Here is a 20,731-nt window from a genome sequence, read left to right on the forward strand (position 1 = left end):
GGAGACTTTGGCGTCCACTTGGGGGTAATGCACTCTACTCGATTTCTGACTCCGGCATGGTTCCAGTCTCAATTTGGGAACTTTGCAGATCGGCACTGACCTCAAGCATCCGTCTCGATCTTTCCTTTCAACAGGTCAATGCTTCGTGATAATGATGAGACAGCACTTTTAAAATTTCCGTCGGGAATATATATTTTAAATAGATCGGGAATATTGAAAATTGTCAAATTAATATATGCATCACGAAATTTTATTTAAACTCATCCTCATCAATATCATCTTTACTAATCCTTATCATCATCATCATCTTTAGTAAATTAATTAATGTAATTTCCAATGTTCTCGAGCTACTTTAAATATATCAAATTGAAATATGTTTCCGATGAAGATATGTTAGATAGCTAGCATTGGTCGGTAATTAATTGATAAATATTTTTTTAATGTACCCAATTGGGCTTCTTATTTCATTCTAGTCTCAATTTGGGAACTTTGCAGATCGGCACTGACCTCAAGCATACATCAGTCACGATCTTTCCTTACAGGTCAATGCTTCGTGATGATGAGACAGCACTTTAAAAAAATTTCCGTCGGAAATATATTTATTTAAAGTAGATCGGGAATTTTGGAAATTATTAAAGGATGATATTTATGAGACGTGTTATCCATCCGTCTTTGCAGGCTAATCATTCGTCATAATCGGTGAGATTAGATGAGATGAGATGAGACAGCACATTTTTAAAATTTCCGTCGTAATATAAAATAGCTCAGAAACATTGGAAAATTATTGATAAGCAGTTTTATAATTGATGGTTCAACTCAATTTTTTTATGTAGATCGGCATTGATATCAAGCATCTGTCTCGATCTTTTCTTACAGGTCAATGTTTCGTGAAGAGACAGCACTTAAAATTTCTGTCGGGAACATATTTTAAGTATATCGGGAATTTTGGAAATTATTGCATTGTATTATTAATTTAGATTATATATTTTAGGGTTTACAGGTCAATGCTTCGTGATGATTGATGAGACAGCACTTTTAAAATTTCCGTCGGGAACATAAAGTAGGTCGGAATGGAAATTACTTATTGCATCAATTAATTTGCATTATTGGGGATGAATTTGATGAGGATGCGTTTTATGAGATAAAAATTGAATAAAATTTCGTAGAATCAAAAATTACAATTGACAATTCATTTTCAGTATTCCCGAATTATCCTTGTGAGGTAAAACGTGAAAACATTGAAATTGAATAAAATTTCGTAATATCTAAATTAATTTATCAATTTTCCTTCTTCCCGAGTTAAAATCTAATAAAATTCCTCAACAATCAATTAATTAAATGCGCTAACTATGTAATACGACGTGAAACTTTGTCATAAAAATAATTATCCCGGAACTAAAAATTTAAAAGCGTTGAAAATGAAAAACTGAAGGAATAAGTTTCCGAAATAAGATACCAAGATTTTCACAATTTTCACAATTTTATTTCGTTCATTGATTCATTAATTATTTCGTGATTTCAACCGCGATTACTTACTTAATTATTTTACACTATAATTAAATTAGTTCTGGTGTGTACTGTGGCTTGAATTTATCAGAACGTTGACTAGATATTGCCCTCAGTTAAGTTGTAAATAACTCTCTTTTTTCGCTTACCTAAATATTTACATAATTGCTCGAAAAAGTTGAAGAATATTTAGTTCGTATAAAAAATATATAATACTTTTCGCAAATACTGAACAGATTATTACTGGAAGGAGTTTAATTAATTAAATATAAATATTGAGAATATTTAGAATACTACAAATTACGATGCGAATTACAAAATTGCGAAAATTAATAGAAGATAATAATTTTCCGACGGTTTTATTACGCCAGGAAGAAAAAGTTCGGTCCAGGAAGATTTCTAAAGAGAAAATCATACAATAATTAATCTAAAATGCGTAATTACTTAATTATATTAAAATATTAATTAAAAGCAAGCAAGTTAATTATATAGGAAATGCAGGGGGATAAAAAAAACTGCAAAAAGCGAGTGTAAGCAAGTCCGGAAATATTCCAAATTTTCTAATAGCGAGCAAGCAAGTCAAGAAATATTACAAAGTTTCAAAAAGCGAGTGAACAAGTCCAGAAATATTCAAAGTTTTTCAAAAGCGAGCTAAGAAATTCCAAATTTTCAAAAAAAAACTATGAAAAAAAGTCAACTACAAAAATGATTCATTGAAACTATTCAAACCTAAATTAACCACTAAATCAAATCCATTTAATTACGATACAGTATTTTCTCACGAAAAAAACTTATTTACATTTGAATACTGACTTTGTGAGCATGCAGTGCATTGCATTTTTTATTTTACACATATTTGTGGCGTAGCGTGGCTTGGCGTTGCAGTGCATTGTCGTCACGTCGGCATCATGGTCGAATTTGACGTTGGCAAAAAATATAAGTCATTAATTAAGATTTTCGTCACAAAAGTGTCCATGTTTGTGGTTTAGAAATGGTGATGGTAAATCTGCGGAGGTGGGGGTGCCTGATAGCGGGAATATATCATCATATTTTGTAAAAACCTGAGTGGTGAGGTCATACACATAGCCTGCAAAATACGTAAAACAAAAACAACTTTAAAATAATTTCGTAATTTCGATTTCATTCGAATTTTAGCGTGACATACTCTCGAACGTGGACAAGGATACTTCCTCAGGCACTGAGCAAATTGACGGTCGCACTCACACAAGTTGGCACCACAGACGCCTTTCCATCCCCGGTACTCGGTCACTGCGGAAAAATCATCGTACATAAAAAAGGACAAAGTAATTAACGACTCAGCACCTTAATTATCAAAATCTCTACACATTTTTAATAATCTTTCCCCTCTGGGAACTTATTTTAAAATTCTGGACGACAAATTTGCCGTCAGTGAGTTGATTGATGGAATGGCGTTGAGTTTTCTGAGCCAGTTTCGAAGAGTTCCAATTTTTCTGAAGGCTTCTTAAACTTGAGATCTCCTCCTTCAAAATGTGTCAAAATCTGGAGTGTATACTTTGCAAAAAATTGGCAACTCCCTGCTCTACAAATTCGTGGTCCAGAATTTTAAAATAAATTCCCAGAGGCGAGAAATGATTAAAAATGTGCTGATTTTTACGATTTTGGTGGTGAGTCAAGCAATCAGTGATCAAGCAAATATTGCAGGAAATAAATAGCATACCACATCTTGGCCGTCCATCATTACAAGTCCAATAATATGGCACGAAATAGGTCAAAAATGGGGGACATTTGGCATGATGATAGCACCAGTCTGGACACCATTGGATCAATTTACATTCATTCTACATACTTAATTCCCATTACGAAATAATGGATATTTTTAGTCGTTGCATATTATAATTTCGATCCAATTAGCATCTCAGGAAAATACATGTAAAATATATATAAATACATATAATACAAATACATATAATGAGAAAATACATAAAACAGACGAAAAATAATCACTAAAACTTAAATATTTTCCCATGGAAGAAAAAATCAAAATCAGACCAGCCTAACTTTGTAAACCTAAAAATTATCGATTTTTATGTGCATTCAAATCTTCATATTGTAAAAAACTCACGGAGATGATCAGGTTTCAAAATCGCCATTTGAATATATAGAAGAAGGGAAAGTTGAGACGCAACAATTCAAACTCAAAACCCGCATACTATACCACCTTAAACCTAATCAAAGAGATTTTGGTGTCACTGAGTCGACTGAAGATGATTTTCACTGATCATGTCGACTCATCGACACCAGAACCTTTAATTTTCATTAGGTTTAAATTTATTGCCAGAAATGTTTTATGGCGTTAAAGTTAGGTAAAAATATTTTGATGAAAATGAGCCAAATTTTGGCAAAAGTTTCTGAATGTTTGTTAAAAGTGTCGAGTTAAAAAATGATGCTAATTACATATTCTCTAAAATGGAATCGGTCACAAAAAAGGTGGATTTCTGGAATCTTTCAAAGGTAGAAGTTTTTGATACAAATTTATGAAAAGTTTGTATTTTTATACATTTTATATTTTTTACGAGTTTTTTTTAATATATAAATAATTTCAGTTGTATATAATTCTTTCTTAAATTTTGAGATCAACATGTCCCCAGAAATTTCCAAACAGTTCAAAATTGCAATTCCAAAGTTTGCTAAGGATTTTATCCGAAATGAAATTCAATTATGCAACGAACATCCATATTTCAATAAATAAAAATAAAAAAAAAACAAGCAAAATTCACCCACCATGTTTGGCACAGCATCTAAATTTTCAAAAAATGCCCAAAATTTACAATTTTTTTTTTCAAAAATCCTTCAAAAACTTCTAAAAAAATACCTATCAATCCCATCCACGGTCAATCCCGACCCCAAAAACCCACAGTAGCATCCATACCCTTTATACGCCAAGGGATTACAGCCCGTCGCACAAACCACCATGTCATACAAATGGACCACACTTCGTCTCGGGCGTCGTCTCCTGGTCAAATCACGACCTTCGGAATCCTCACCCCCCTCGGTCCCCCTCCCATTGTCAAAATTCAGGGACAAACTGACATCCTCCAAACTGGACCCAAAACCCGTCCCAACACTTGCATTATCTTTTTTCGGGTAAAAATTCCCAGAAATTTTCTTCGATTCGAAAAAATCTTCACCAAGCTCATCATCGTCGTCGCTATCATTATCATTTTGATAATCACCAAAATAATGGTCGTTATTCTTCTCACTTTTATTATCCCCAACCACCAAAAAACTGTCACTTTTACCGCGAGTCGTACTATTTTTATTTTTATTTCTTCTCAGCTGCTCGTCATAATTGTTATTATTATTATTCTTATTATTTTGTCTCGTTCTCGTTCTCATTGTTGCTGTGTTCTTATTGTTGTTAAAACCACCACCACCACCACCACTAAAACTGGTAGAATCGTCGTGACTAATTTGTGGGTAATCGTGCTCAGTGAAGAAATTATTTCTATTTTGCGGCTGCATTATTTTCCTTTTCGAATTGGTCTTCTTAATATGCGACGAGGATTTCGCATTTTGCGAGGAATTCTTCTTTTCGGCACGATTGTTATCATTATTGTGATGATGATGTAAAAATGTGTCACTTTTTGAATACTTTTGGATTTGCGTCCCAGCCGAAACTGATTGGTCGTTGTCGTCCCCCATTTCTGTGTAAAGGTTGAAATCGTTGTCGAAATTGTGACCGTCTTCGTCGTCGACGTTGTCGAAATCCTGGAAAAAGATGGTTTGGTCGCGATAATGGGACGGATTTCTGACGTCTTTTTGCGTAGTTTTGAAGGGGAGGATGATTTTGGAAAAGTCCGTTTTCATCAAATTTTTGAGGGAGGAGGTCGGATCGTCGGTGTAGTGGTAGTGCAAGGTGGCGTTTGGTGGGGGCAGTTGGATCGGGACGACGGGGACGGAATCATCGTCTTTATTTTCAAAATTTTGATTATTTTTTGTCTTCTTCTTCACGGTGGTCACTTTTGTGACGAAATCATCGTCATTTTGATTGTTAAAATTTTTTACGTTTGTCTTCTTGACCACTTTTTTCTTCTGTTCGGGAAGAACAAGTTTGTTTCCGACGGGGACGGAATGGTCGTTGGTTTTATTATTTTCAAAATTCTGAACATTTTTATTATCCGCCTTTTTCTTCTTGGGCACATTCGCCACTTTTTTCTTCTTGTCCAGAGGAACAAGTACGGAACCCTCGTTGTCCTGATTATTTTCAAAATTTTGAACATTTTTATTATCCGTCTTCTTCCTGTTCACTTTTTTATTCTTATCTGGAGGAAGAAGTTTGTCTTCTGTTTTCGTTTTTTGACTGGATTTTGTATTATGAGGTGCATTTCTTCTTCTCGTTGGGTTTAGGGTCTCGTTTGTGGGGGCAATTGCTGGCAGATTTTGGGGGGTAAGTCGGTCCTTTTCGAGGGGGAGGAGAAGGAGAAGTGCGTCATCTTGGGGAATTTGTGGTGGGTGGTGATTTCCTGAAAAAATGGAATAATTATTATGATTTTGTAGACAAATATATAGAATATTTCATCTCCCAAATTTTCGATTGGTTCCAAAACATAAGTACATTTCTGGACCGAAAATATCATAATTATTAAATTGCATGATCGAAGTGTGACGATTTCCTATAAAAATATATGTGTCTAGAAATCATACAATTTGTATGTCTAAAATTTTCAATTTATATTCCTGCATATATAAATTTCCAGTCAGAAAATAATTTAATTCGAATGAAAATTATTTATATATCATGAACAATGGGTGATGTGCAAAAAAATAATAATTTGCAAAAAATTTCATACGTAATAAATAGGACATAAATAGTTACTCAGGAAGATCTACACGCACCTACAAAATTTTAATGTTACTTTTATTACGCATCGCAAAAATTAATATGTGGGCGTAGAAATCATACAATTTGGATCCAATTTGTTTCTCCAAAATATATAAATTTCCAGCCAGAAACTAATTTGTCAATCATAATTATTACATCACAATATAAATACCGATGATGCAACAAATTTCAATACATTATTTGTCCCCTAGAATCTAATCAATCTCTCTCTTCTGCCAAACTCTTGCAAAAAAGGAAACATTGCAAATATTTTTCATGCAATTTTCTCTCCCTCAAAATTTCCCATTCGTTCCTCCAAAATACAAATTTCCAGCCAGAAACTTATCAAATCCCAATTATTACATCACGCCCTAAATAACGCAACAAATTTGCCTATAATAATTTGTCCCCTACAATCTACTCAACCTCTCTCATCTTCTACAAACCCTTGCAAAAAATAAACATTTGCAAATATTTATCAGCACTTATCATCACATGAAACTCCCCATTTTGATTATCATGTCCCATTTTCTCACCACACTAAAACTAAACCTAACCCAAGCCATAATTCCCACCATAAAAAAAAAAGATACATCATCAATCCGCAATAATTCGCATACATACATAATAAAAAAATCCTGACAACAATGAAAATGCAAATGCAACACGTGGACACAAATTTCCCATCATTCACTTCTCCTTTTTTCAAAATCTTTTTTTAGCCCTTTCCGGAAGGAAGTTTTATGCAAATTTTTGCAAATCGTGCCTCCTTGCATGGCTAAACTTAACTTTATTATTATGCAAAAGAAGACAAAAAAATGGGTCACTTCATCCCCTGGTTTACTTTACTTGCACTTTTTAATCATCATCAATTATTTAACTCACGAGTTTAATGGTAATCATCATGTGCAAGTTAAGTGAGCGGAAAATGGTGCACTTTTTTTTGTCTGAGAATTCAAACAATCTTCAATCTTTAAAGTTTTTTTTCTAAATTAAGCAGTTAAAAAAAGTGCAAGTATATTATTTATTTTAACTGACTTTAAATTTAACTCACTTCTTTCTTGGCCATTAATTTGCCTTTTATGAACTATCAGATTTCACAGTTTGTAACATGGTCGGTCGGTTAGTTAGTTATAAAGTTTTAAATAAGTATCACATTAATATTACTTAATCTTTCAGGTTTATATCGTGTTAAACGATTTGATTTTTTAAAACTTCTCGTGCAAAAATCTAGTAAAACGCATTGCATAGGTAACGCTCTGTTTCACCCGGTGTTAAAAATCGTTAGAATGCACACATACTAATAATTTGTTATTTTATTTGGTTTACACGTGTACCGTGAAAGACAAAAAAATGAGTGAATGAATGAGCGTTAATTGTCAAAATTAAGGAAGTTTTATCCAAATTTTGATTGGCCGGCCACCAATTTGTTGAATTTCATAAGAAGAAGTCAGAAAAAGTATGAAAGGATGAGATGCGAATTCAGAATTCTTGTGCAAAAATCTAGTAAACTGCATACATTAGAGTCGAATTATTTGTGCGTGTCACCTCATTTGCATAAAACCATTTTCAGCGATACTGGCGTTCCATGTTGAATAAGCTCGGTCTCGCGAATTTGACAAAATATGTAAATGAGGTGACAAGCATAAATAATTCCACTGCAGTTTCACCCAGTGCTCAAAATAGGTATAATTGCATAATGCTAATTTGTCACTATTTACATATTTGCACATCCGTGAAAGACAAAAAACTTAATAATTTTCAAAATAATGTAAATAAGGAAGTTTTATAATTCCAAATTTTTATTGACCGTCCACCAATTTCACAAGAAAAAGTCAGGAAAAGTATGAGATGAGCCGAGATGCGAATCCAGAATTATGTGGAACACGACCACGAGGCGTCGTACATATCTATTTAACACAAAGGAATTGCGTCTTCTTCTCATTATTGCACAAATTCAGTAGTATTTCGCAAAAAAGGAAATACACATACAACTTGTTGCAGAAATTGACATTTTGTCGCCTTCTTATTACGCCGCCCGCCCAGAGTTAAAAGAATAAAAGACAACAATGCGAAATAATTGCGAGCCGTGCATGCATGCAAAACTCCCACGATGCGAGAAACCAACAATCTTCTTGTATTATTACGATTTGTGCTAAATTGTATGCAAACAGAGGAAGAGATAATCGAATCAATTACACAATAAGAGAAGAATAAGTAGAGTGAAGTTTACGACAAATTGGTGACGACGGAGTGATGCAAGGGGTTTAATGGGAATAGGTATGTGTGGATTAATGCTTTTGTGTGCTTATCTTGACGATAAGGAAGGTAAAGTTTGCACATTTCGTAGTAAAAATAGTTTTTTAATGGGTGGGATGGCAAACAAATTGTAGTTGAAACATTGACAAGAAGATTTGCAGTCGATATTTCTGTAAAATTTTTGGCAAAAATCGCGAAAATCTGGGATTGCAAAAAAATTGTAGTTGAAGCATTGACAAAAAGATCGCGAAAATATTGGTTGGATTTTATGAAATTTTTAAACAAATATTTTCAAAATTGTGAGATTTTAGGGTCGGATTTAAAAAGATATATGAAAATTATTTCATAATTAATTGTAGATTTCGAGTTTGGGCAATTTTAAGTTAAAATTAACTTTTACGTAGATCTGAAAAAATGAGAATTTTTGATTTTGAAAAAACGAAAATCCAACCCGATTTGTTGTAATTTAATTCAACACAAAAATACTGTCAATATATTTTCCTACATATTAAAAAAAATGGCCGAGTTCGTTACATTGTTATAACATTTATTGCTAACTTAATCCGGGCAATCTTCATGAATAATTCCCAATAAAGATGGACCTCCAATTTTTTTTATAGGAAAACCATGCTAAAAAGGTTTTAAAATTTAAGCTAAATTTTAAATTTTATTTATTTTGCTTTGGTTTTAGGTACCTACCTAAACAAATAAATAGCGGAAAATTTGTACCAAATTGCACATAGAATCCTACAATTTTTCCTCTTGTTTTTCATTTTTGCCACATCTCTTCAACATTTGAAATATTTCCTAAATCTTCATCAGTGGCCGCGGAAGGGTGGGTTGGGACAGAGGGACAATGTCCCCACGGTTATTAAATGTCCCCATCATCTCCCCCATGTTATATAAACCCCTCCCTCCCTCATCCTACAATGTTAATGCCCCCGATGTCCCCACAGCTTCCGCGGCCACTGATCTTCATCATCAATCACCGTGCAAATAAATAAATAAAGTACGTTAACATTACTATATTTTCCCCAAAATCCACAATAAAAATCCACGTTAACATTGCTTATTTACACAAAATCGCAAAAATCTACGCACGCACTCGAGCGAATAATTGTTTTTATTTTCTTCCTTTCATTTCATTTCTATTTTTGACACCCAAACAATAAACTTGTTAAAGTAAACCTTCCCTCAGAATTGAAGTAAATAAGTTCCTGCACATATAATAAATAAGCAGGACGAAATTAATGCCAAATAAATGACTGACTAACAATGAGTACATCGTTATCCGGTTAAAATAACAATAAAAACTTGTCAACAAAGTTTCATTCCTTCTTTTTTAACAAAGAAGTAACGTTTAACAAAATAAATAAAGAATGATAATTTCTTAATTTTGTAAATAAACTTTGTTACTCTTTGAAATTATGAACTTTCAATTTTACTAAAAAAAACTATGGGAAGTAGATATTTTTAGAATAATTTATTAAACCTTAATTATTTTCAAATTTAATCTTGAAATTAATTATGACGGGATTGCATCTTCTTTATCTTAAAATAAAAATGTTACAGTTTGGCGTTTAAACACACCAAAAATAATATTAATTTTTTCTAAATCTTTCATCTTAAAATAATAATATAATAATACTTTTTTGGAGCATTTAACATAGAAGTAAAGTAACGTTGAACAAAATAAATAGACAATAATGATTTCTTAATTTTGTAAATAATTTATGTCACCCTTTGAAATTTGAAATTTTTGAAATTTTGTTCGAAGTATTTTTTAGAATAAATTTTAAATTCTAATTCTTTTCTAACTTCGTTATCAGTATTTAATCTTGAACTTAATTTTAAACGTATTTAAAAAGCGGTATAATTTTATGTGACCGAAGACAAAATAAAGTTTTTTGATCTTAAAATCAAAATGTACGACAATTCTTCAGAATTTTTTTATTTGGCGTCAAAAACTAAAAAATTATTAGGTATTTCCAAAAAGTTCGCCATTTTTTATATCTTAAAATCAAAATAATATTACTTTTCTTTACTAATAAAGAAGTAACGTTTGACAAAATAAATTATGATAATTTCCAAATTTTGTACATAAATGCTTCTCTTTGAAATTGTGGACTTTCAATTTTTATAAAAATTTATCGGCCATAATTTTAGAATAATTTAAACTTAAATTATTTTCTAATTTCGCAAAGATATAAATTTAAAAATTTTAACACTAAGATACGATTAGTTTTCTTTCAAATTTTTCTATTTGGCGTCAAACCCTTAAAAAATTATTCCTCATTATCCAATTTTTCATCTGGCAAATAAATTATTTTTGTAAATAAATTCTGTAAAATTGTGAACTTTCAATTTTTCTACAAATTCATGGTATATATTTTTAGAATAATTATTTTCACATTTCGAATCAAATTTAAGACGGAATAACCTGAAACTTAAAGTAAAATTGTAATAAATCTCTTCAAAATTTTTCTATTTGGTGTCGAACAATCCAAAAATTATCCTTATTTTCAGAACTTCTCATCTTAAAATCAAAACCTAATACTTTTCTCCATTTTTTTCCGATTTGTCGTCTGAAACTACAAAAATCATTCAATATATCCAACTTTTTATCTTACAATCAAAATTTTATACTTTTTTTAAAAAAAATTTTTAATTTGTCGTCAATCAAAGTACTTACAACTCAAAAAAATATTAATTAATCTTCCACGAGTTGCTGATCTTCAAATAAAATTTCAGTATTTTTTCGAAATTTTATTATTTGGCGTGTAAGCCCTCCAATATTTTTCTATTTGTCGTCAAACCCTGAAAAATTAAATTACTAACACTCCAAAAATTATTAATCTTCCCTGAATTTATTATTGATCTTCAGATCAGGTAGTAACATGTTTCTTTAAAAATTTGGATTTGGCGTGTAAGCAATTTTTACCCCGGGTAAACTAAAATTGTTCAAAAGTTACAAACCTTTCTGATTAATTTGACCAAAAAAACTTGTAATCTCCATCTCTCTCAGCGTCCTCCAAAAATTATTCAAATTTTTGCAACGAGTTAACTTGAATTGTACGAAAATTTGATCAAATTGCCAAGTTGTCTGATTATCTAATTTGACCAAAATAATTTCAGACGTTTTCCACCTTCAAATCAAAATTTAATATTTTCTTCAAAATTTTTCTAACCCTTCAAAATTTATTCCCCAATTTTAGCCCAAGTATATAATCGTAAATTGTCCAAAACTAAATCAAATTACAAACTTTTCTGATTAATTTAACCAAAAAACGTTTCCCAAGCATACATGTTCACATTCATTCATTTAATGATGGATGAATAAATTATTCATTCAATATTCAAAATTTGGATGAATATTGAATGAATATTTTATTCTGCTTTTTGAATAAATGAATATTGAGTGAATATCTATTCAATTCGTGTGAATAAATAATGAATGAATATTTTTTTAATTATTCATTTTTAACTCAATGCTTAATACATAGGGAAAGTTGAAAAATTCATATAATACTGTGAATTTTTAGTAACATAAATATTAAAGGAATGGTGAATAATGAATAAATGTTGAATAATTAATGAATATTTTGAATATTTTGTGAATGAGTGAATAAGGACTGAATATTTTTTTCAAGGCTTTGAATGAATGAACTTTGAATGAATAAATATTTTTTGAACATGCATGTTCCCAAGCATCAATCTTCGAATCATAATTTAATATTTTTTTAAAAATATTTTTCTTTTGGCGTGTAAACCCTCCAAAATTTATTTCTCAATTTTTACTTATAATCTTAAATTTTACAAAATTTTCATAAAATTTCAAACTTTTCTTATTAATTTGACCAAAAAAACTTGTAAGCTCAATCTCTTTGCGGCGTCCTCTAAATAAATCCTCATCGTTTTTCTTACTCACTCCTGACACTGATTGCACTTTTCAATCAATCAAACACTAAACCATTATTTGAATCAATGTCATAATTTATCCTTCCATTTAGAAGAATGTGAAAAATAAAATTGCATAATGCAAATTCAGGTACTTTAAAAATTTCGAGTCTTTTTTTCTGTTCTGCTCATTGATTAATGTCAATCTCAAGATCGAAGTCTTTTATTTGGTTTTTCTCCTCGTCATCAATGCCATATTTTAAGGATCGATTCACTCGTGACGTAGATTGAGTCACATTCACTTAAGAAAGTGGAGTGGTCAATATTTATTTGTGTAACAAGGCCCGTTGACCAATTGACCATCAGCTCAATTGTGTTACGTCAAGTTCAAAATGAGTCTAATTTTAATACAGATTGATATTTAATTTTAACTGCTGACTAATCTATGGTCTCATTAAGACGAGAACAAAGGAATAGCACCTTGTTACGTTTTTTTTTTGGGTAATTAAGAAATCTCAAGTATGTATGTATTTATGTCATGCATTGTGATAAATTATTATGCGGTAATAAACAGTCACCGAGCAAGGTTAGCTTGCAGAAAATTCGGTATTGACACGGTAAACATTTGCTACCGAGAGGTAAGTAAGCAAGAAATTGGCTCCAATTTTCTACCAAAGCTGCCGAAATGCAAGGAAAAATGTGCAAAATGTGTATGTTTAGTATCTACTCGGTAACAATTTTGTTACCACATCATTTATCACCCACCCTGCTGCATGACAGATATTGATCCAATGAACATTTGCTATAGAAGAGTGTAGTGATATCAGCAAAGTTGCAGAAATTCGTGAATGCAAAGTGTCAATCTTTTTGTCGCAAAATTGCAGAAATTCGTGCAAAATGTCACCCTTTACTCGTACCTAAATCTTGACTAATATGGTCCCGTAAATTTAGCAGCTACTCGGTAACAATCTTATTACCACATCATTCATCATCTTGCTTGCATGACAAATGAGATGTCTAAATTACCCAAAAAGACGTAGTATATAAGACTCGATTAGTGTCGTGATAAAGATGACATGACACACCGTAAAATAAATATAAAAACATACATGAATATACATGAATATACATGAATAACATGAATTCTAAATTCAAAAAACAAAAAAAATTGACGTGAATCACAAGTACAAAAATATGCAAAAAAAAATTGACATAAGTCCTAAATATAAAAATATGCAAAAAAATTTGACATAACTCCTAAATACAAAAATATGCCAAAAAAATTGACGTGAATCACAAGTACAAAAATATGCAAAAAAAATTGACATAAGTCCTAAATACAAAAATATGCCAAAAAAATTGACGTGAATCTTACCTAATGCGTCCTGATGACCACTTCCACCACCACCGGAAGTAGCAGATCCGATACACGTCATCGCGAGAAGGATGAAAACGAGAGGAAATTTGACACACACCTTTCTCCAGGTTGACCACGATTTTTGCACATTTTTCTTCTTCGATTTCCACTTTTTTTGCTCACTCAATTTAAACTTGTTTTTAAACTTTTTCCAGAAATATATATTATTCATCGTAATAAAAAATTGAGAAATTTTAGTATTTCTCAAAATGCACTTGTGGTTAAAAATCTCAATCTGCCTCCTCCTCGTCTTGTCTCCATTTCTTCTGTCTCATAATAATCGTCAACATCATCATCACTTTACTACTCGTCTCACTTTGATGATTTCCATTTCACTCGAAGAATCACGATTTTTGCAACTTCTTTTTAAAACAAAACGGTTTTAGTGTCTCGAAAGATTGAGTTATTGATCCTTATCGATGATTAATTATTAATTACGTATCGATTTTTTAGATGACATAATAATAATGGTAAAAATAGCTTTTATCTTCACTTTCGCTGCCGTCATTTTTACATAATTTCTCTCTCTCCTACACTTATTAAGTAATTATTTTTACAGTGTAAATGACTGCTTGACTAATGACATAATAATTGAAATAATATCACTACCTCATTTTTTTCGAAAAATTGAAACAAAAAAATGAATATTTTTTTGCTCTCCTAAAACTGAATTTACTTGTATCATTGTCCCATTTTAAAAAAAGTTGTATATTTTTGAGCTCCACTCTTAAAACTGGATTGATTTTTCATATCAGTCTCATTTTTATTCAGATTTTATTCATTTTGAACTAATTCATAAAAAAATGTTAAAAAAACTTTCATAAGTATTTTTGCCCTCGTCTCCTATCCTAATTAAAACTCCTAATTAAAACTGGGTTAATATCACTGTTTCAGAAATTCAAAAAAGAAAAAATATTTTGAAAAAAATTTCGAGCCAACTTCACATGGTGCCTTCATTACCTCGACTGAGGCTTAAAAGCAGAGATAAATATAGAAATACCACTGTATAACTAATAATTACACACAATTGGTCACCAACTAACTAACCAACTCTACCTACGCTATGCAGATATTGTATTGCGTGTAGTGCATGAAATAAATTGCATGGACGAGACGAGATTGCTCCAATTCTGACTGACTTTTGCTTGCTTGCACTTCTGTTTATTATCACTCACTGTATTAACTTTTGCTTAATAATTGCCCCCTCCGGAAGGAAGTCGAGAAGTAGTCTTATTGTATCTCTTCTTGTTGAACTGAAATCTGAATTTGAAATCCACCCCAAAAAAGCCTTATAATAATTTTCAACAATAAAAAAACGTGTGTGCCGACTGACTTTTTAAAAAATGAGGAAGCCTTTTATTATTACTTATTTATTTAGTTAGTTCCTTTCATGCAAAATTTTTGCGAGTTATGTTACGTAATTCGCCAAAATTTGAAATATCATTGCACAAAATGGAGGAAGAATTGATCTTCTCTTAAAACTTGCCAAATAATGCTGCTCCCAAACTTTGGGGACGAAACGCGTACTAACAATAAAAGTAAGAGTTTTAAGGTCTCTCTGATTTCTTGCTTGGATTAAAGTGTTGCAGTTAAAAAAAGAAGAAATCAAATTTTGATCATTTAAATTCCTCCCTTAATACAAAAAGAAGAAGAAGAAGAAGCAGTCTTCTTTCTTGATGCGGTGGAGTGAGACTGAAAATAAGTAAGTAAAGATTGAAACTGAAAGTAAGTAAGGTAGGTTTTAAGCTTTAAAATTGACTAGATGGACTTTTCTTAACGAGTTGGAGAGAGAGAGAGAGGTTAGTTAACTGTTGTCTGTCTGTCAACCATTAAAACGTCGCGTTGCGGTTTTGTCGATTGGTGTTTTTGGATGGAAGAAGTTGTCATCAAGAAATAACTGACTATGGAGGCGCAAACCATGTTCAGCGCAGATAATTTTTTGACCTTATTAGTTTGAAAGAGCAAGTCTTTACAAACAACATTTGGCTCGGCACTTGGGCAGATGCGCAAATTTCAGCACGTTATGGGCGCCGCAAGTTCGCAAAAACGCACGATTTTTCGGGCAATGCCCAGCGCGAGCTCAACTTCGTGCGTTTTTGCGAACTTGCGGCGCCCATAACGTGCTGAAATTTGCGCATCTGCCTAAGTGCCGAGCCAAATGTTGTTTGTAAAGACTTGCTCTTTCAAACTAATAAGGTCAAAAAATTATCTGCGCTGAACATGGTTTGCGCCTCCATTGTGAGATGATTCCATTGTGTTTACTTTGTCGTAGGCATCAGATTAGGAGGGGAAATAATAATGGAATGTGTGTAATAATGTGATTTTTAGCGACCCACATATATTTTAGGGATTAAAAAAAAATTTATGTATGTACACAGACACAATTTCATTGTGTGCCACGTGGTTTTTTGGAAATACGTTAGATGCAGGACTTTTTTTGGGGATAATTATATATTTAAATTATATATTTACATATTTGGGGTCACTGCGGGTTAGTGTGTTGCAGTGGCCGCGGAAGCCGTGGGGACATCTGGGGACATTAATATTGCAGAATAGGCGAGGGAGAGTGGTTTACATAAGATGGGTAAATGAAGGGGGCAACTGGTATTGAATTATTGCGAATCGTTACCGGACGGAGTACATATCTGACTCTATCGGCATCGGTAATATCGATCGGCGTGGTAATGTGGTGGTAATGAAATCTTTACCACTCAGAATCAAATTATAACCAATCCGGTAAGGAATTATTACCAAATCAATACCAGTACGGAGTACATATATGACTCTACCGGATGCTTTGCAGTGTACGCAACCCTCGCAAAAAAAGATGCGAGTGAAATGTCCAAGAAGCTAGATTTTTCGTAGAATTGGACTTTATATATATTTTTTAATTGGATGGATTCCAGGTTATCAAGAATTTCTGAAACTGTGTGAAGCATAAAATATATGCGTCAAATATGAAGAATTGCACTTACATAATTTTATTAATAAATTTGAAAAAAATGTATAATATAAACGTCAGAAAGAATTTATATTAGAAAAATGTAATTAATAAAATAAATTTTAGATTTCTTTTTGGTTGTTCATTTTCGTTTTTGTAATTTTCATTTTCGTTTTCCACTCGATATAATTTTTATTTTTAATCTTCTCACAAAATTTCTTGTTCGGAATTATTTAGGATTTTCTGAAATGAAATTTCCAAGCTATACTTATTTCCTATTATAGTGAAGAAAAGCATGCAAATATGAAGAAATGCACTTATTTTTTTAATTTAGAAGATTATGTAAAATATGTAAAACACAAACGCCAGAAAGACAATTAAAAGAAAAATTTAATTTATACAATAAATATCAGGTGGTAAATTTCAAAGCCATTTCATTATGTTCAATTTGAAATTTACGATTTGAAACAAGTTTTTATTTACTCATCCCAAATTCCCATGTTCAAAATCATTTAGGATTTTCGGGAATTTTTCTGCAATTTTCAAATTGCACATAGTTTTTATTACCTAAGAATAAAAAAGCATCAAATATGAAGAAATAGTACACTTGAACATTTTAATAAATTTGAAACAAAATGTAAAATATAAATATAGTCAGAAAAAATAATCATAACAAAAATGTGTTTCAAAAAAGAAGTATTAGATGGCTAATTAATTGGAAAGTTACGATTTGAAACAATTTTTTGCAAATTTCCAGGCTCAAAATTAGTTCGGATTTTTAATCATTTTCTGAAATTTTACAATTTCATTTAATTTTTCACATTTTCTGAAATTTCCAAGTTGCTCATACATATTATTAAAGAAACATATCATTTATCGCTCCTTTTCCTTCCTTTCCTTCCCCTCACTAATTTATCACGAATTAAAATCTAGCTCGAAATTATTATGCCACCAACAACAAACCCAAAAAAAACTATTAATTTTAATGACGTAAAAAAATCCGAGTCTCTCAATCTTTTTCAGATGGAGGATGGATAACACTAATTGAAATTTAGGTAGGTTTGCTGAAGTTCTCTTAATTAATATTAGACCTGTCTCTTATTCCTTTGTTCCTTCAGTGGCCGCGGAAGGGTGCGTGGGGACAGAGGGACAATGTCCCCATGATTGTTCGAAGTCTCCATCACCTCACCATGTTACATAAACCCCTCCCTCCCCCCATCCTACAATGGCAATGTCCCCAGATGTCCCCACGACTTCCACGGCCAGTGTGTTTCCCTTTATTATTTAACTAAAATATTTAGTTTAACTAATAGAAGAATGCAGTTAGTTAGTTAATAATTGTTACTACTACTCGGCTTTTAGTCACTGTTTGTTTATTGTGTGGTGACATTTTTTTACATACTGGGCTGTGTCTCGTCTCTTAAGTAATGATCAGAGGGCGGATATGTATTTACGAAAAAATGGCTGAAACCTGTATTTAATATTTATGAAAAAAAAATTGTATATAAAAATAAGGATTTTCACAAAATATTTTAGGATTTAATGCCGTTAATTTTTCTTGTCTGATTTCTTTAAGCAAACAAATTTCGTCTCTCAGATGTTAAAATATTTTCAAAAAATATATATTTTTGAACAAATATACAAAAGATTTACGCATTTTACGAATAATAGCTGAAATATTTATATTTCCGAATATGTTCCAATATGTAAAAATATTTGGAAATTTTTGTTCCCTATGGGAGTTAGGGAACAAACCCACAAAGTTTGACCATCGGCATCAAATGAAATAAACTTCAAACATAAATACATATCCGCCCTCTGGTCATAATTCATGTTTAGTTTACTTTAGTTAACTAATTCATTAAAAGTTGCGTTGGTTAGTGTCACGTGGCCGACGACGACGACGACACACATTTTCTTGCACATGACTTCCTTCCTCTCCACTTCTTTTTTTAGTGCATTGTTAGCTTTTCTGTCTGTCTGTTACTTCACATCGCAATATTAGCTTAATCTTGACACGATATCGGCTCCTGAGACCTACTTTATGCATATTTACATTTTGTGCAAATAATTTGCATATTTTTTCACCCCAGAAAGAAGAAAATGGTGCAATTGATGAGATGAAGATGTCGATATGTACGTAAATAAGATTGCAATTGTATGCTGATTTAATGACAATAATTAAAGTGATATTTGTGGTGGTGTGGTGGTGGTCGAGGTGTAAAAAATTGTGTAAAAGATGTGATTGTAAGAAATAATTATAAATAAAGATGTTTTAAATATTTTTGCAAAATTGTAAATTTCATGTTCTACAAATTTTTCGTCCAGAATTTTGAAATAAATTCCCAGAGCCGAGAAACGATTAAAAACGTGTTGATTTTGACGATAAATCGTCAAGTCCAACACTAATATAACATGCATTTTACGCTTTTTTAGTGCATTTTTCTGTCTGTTACTTCACATCTCATTATTAGCTTAATCTTGACACGATATTGGCTGCTGAGACCTATATACTTATGCATATTTTGTGCAAATAATTTGCACACTTTTTTCACCCAGACAGAAGAAAATCATGCAATTGATGAGATGAAGATGTCGATATGTATGGTCCGACAAGATTGCGTTTGATACCCTGTTGTGTTGTGTAATTGATTTAATGACATTAATTATTGTAATTAAAGCGATAATTTTAATTGTGGTGGTTGGTGGTGGTCGAGGTGTAAAAAATTGTGTAAAAGATGCGATTCTACGAAATTATTATGAATAAAGATGTGTTGACTTCTTTACTATTTGTACAATTTCATATAAAGTGTTACATAAATATGGACGATTTTGGTAAATAAAAAAAATATGCAAAAAATCAGATTTTTGTATGTATGATAATTTCGTCATTAATAAAAATTAAAATGAGAAAACGTGTCACTGGTAATATTTTAAAGATGTAAATCTCATTTTTTTTGTTTAGATTTCCACTTTTTCAGTTTTCCAGATTGTCAAATTATTTCCATTCCAGTAAAAATTTGAGTCGCAAACAATTTGAATAATTAGTTAGCAAAAATAAATTTTTGCAATTAAAATTATGTGAAATAATGAACATTTTATTATTTTGTTCCCACTAATAAACAATTTTAATAGGAGAACTTCTATTAATTATTTAGATCCTTAGTCGACGTTCTTTATAATTATTATTTTTTTCAGTTAGAGTTTTATGAAATAAGGTTTTGTTACTATTTGAAAACAAAAATATACTTATTTATTATTTGTTTCTACAATTGCTTGACTTTTACACGGGCGAGTTTGGTAAAATTTAATAAAAAATTTGGAAAAAATTTCAGATTTTTGTTTTCATCATAAATACAAATTGAAATGGAAAACTCTTCTAGCAAAATTTTTAAGATGTCAGATTCAAATTTTATTTTGATGTAAATAATTGCAAAATATTTCCAGTTGAAAATGTGAAAACCTGGCAAGTTTGTATGATTTTAATCCCACTAAGAAAATATTAAAATTTGAAAACTACATATTTTTTTATTATTTAGATTCTTGATAGCTAATTTATTTTTTAATTTTCGAAATTAGACTTTAGTGTAGCAAGTTTGTGTTATGATTTTGAAAACAAAAATATATTAATCTCCGATTTGTACAAATTCATAACGTGTTACGGATGAGTTTGGTAAAATAAAATAAAAATATAAGGAAAAAATACAGATATTTGTTGTTTTATGATATTTCACAAAAATTAAAGTGATCAAATTTTCGATAAGGTTTGAGATGAGAATTCCCTATTTCAAATAAAGGTTTAGAGTCACAAATAATAGAATAACAAAAAATGCTTATAAAATTGGAA

General features: G+C 31.2%; 1 protein-coding gene across 3 annotated transcripts; it reads right to left on the bottom strand.

The window, feature by feature from the left end:
• Positions 1–1,496: 1,496 nt before the first annotated feature.
• Positions 1,497–15,740, bottom strand: LOC110861348 (putative uncharacterized protein DDB_G0282133). 3 transcript variants are annotated; one of them, XR_004833165.1, is made up of 7 exons: positions 13,902–15,740; positions 4,361–6,011; positions 4,270–4,286; positions 3,206–3,295; positions 2,672–2,775; positions 2,357–2,593; positions 1,497–1,905 (listed from the first exon to the last, which is right to left on the bottom strand). XR_004833165.1 is itself a non-coding variant. In XM_022110457.2 (7 exons), the coding sequence occupies exons 1-7, from the start codon at positions 14,113–14,115 to the stop codon at positions 1,869–1,871; spliced, it is 2,139 nt and encodes a 712-aa protein (XP_021966149.2). In that variant the 5' UTR covers positions 14,116–15,739; the 3' UTR covers positions 1,497–1,868. The 3 variants fall into 3 exon arrangements, 2 of the variants coding, with proteins under 2 accessions (XP_021966149.2, XP_035700530.1); XM_022110457.2 differs by having other exon boundaries at positions 2,568–2,593; positions 13,902–15,739; XM_035844637.1 differs by having other exon boundaries at positions 1,497–2,593.
• Between the last annotated feature and the right edge of the window lie 4,991 nt (positions 15,741–20,731).

Source organism: Folsomia candida, unplaced genomic scaffold, assembly GCF_002217175.1.
Source record: "Folsomia candida strain VU population unplaced genomic scaffold, ASM221717v1 Fcan01_Sc040, whole genome shotgun sequence".
NCBI lineage: Eukaryota > Metazoa > Arthropoda > Collembola > Entomobryomorpha > Isotomidae > Folsomia > Folsomia candida.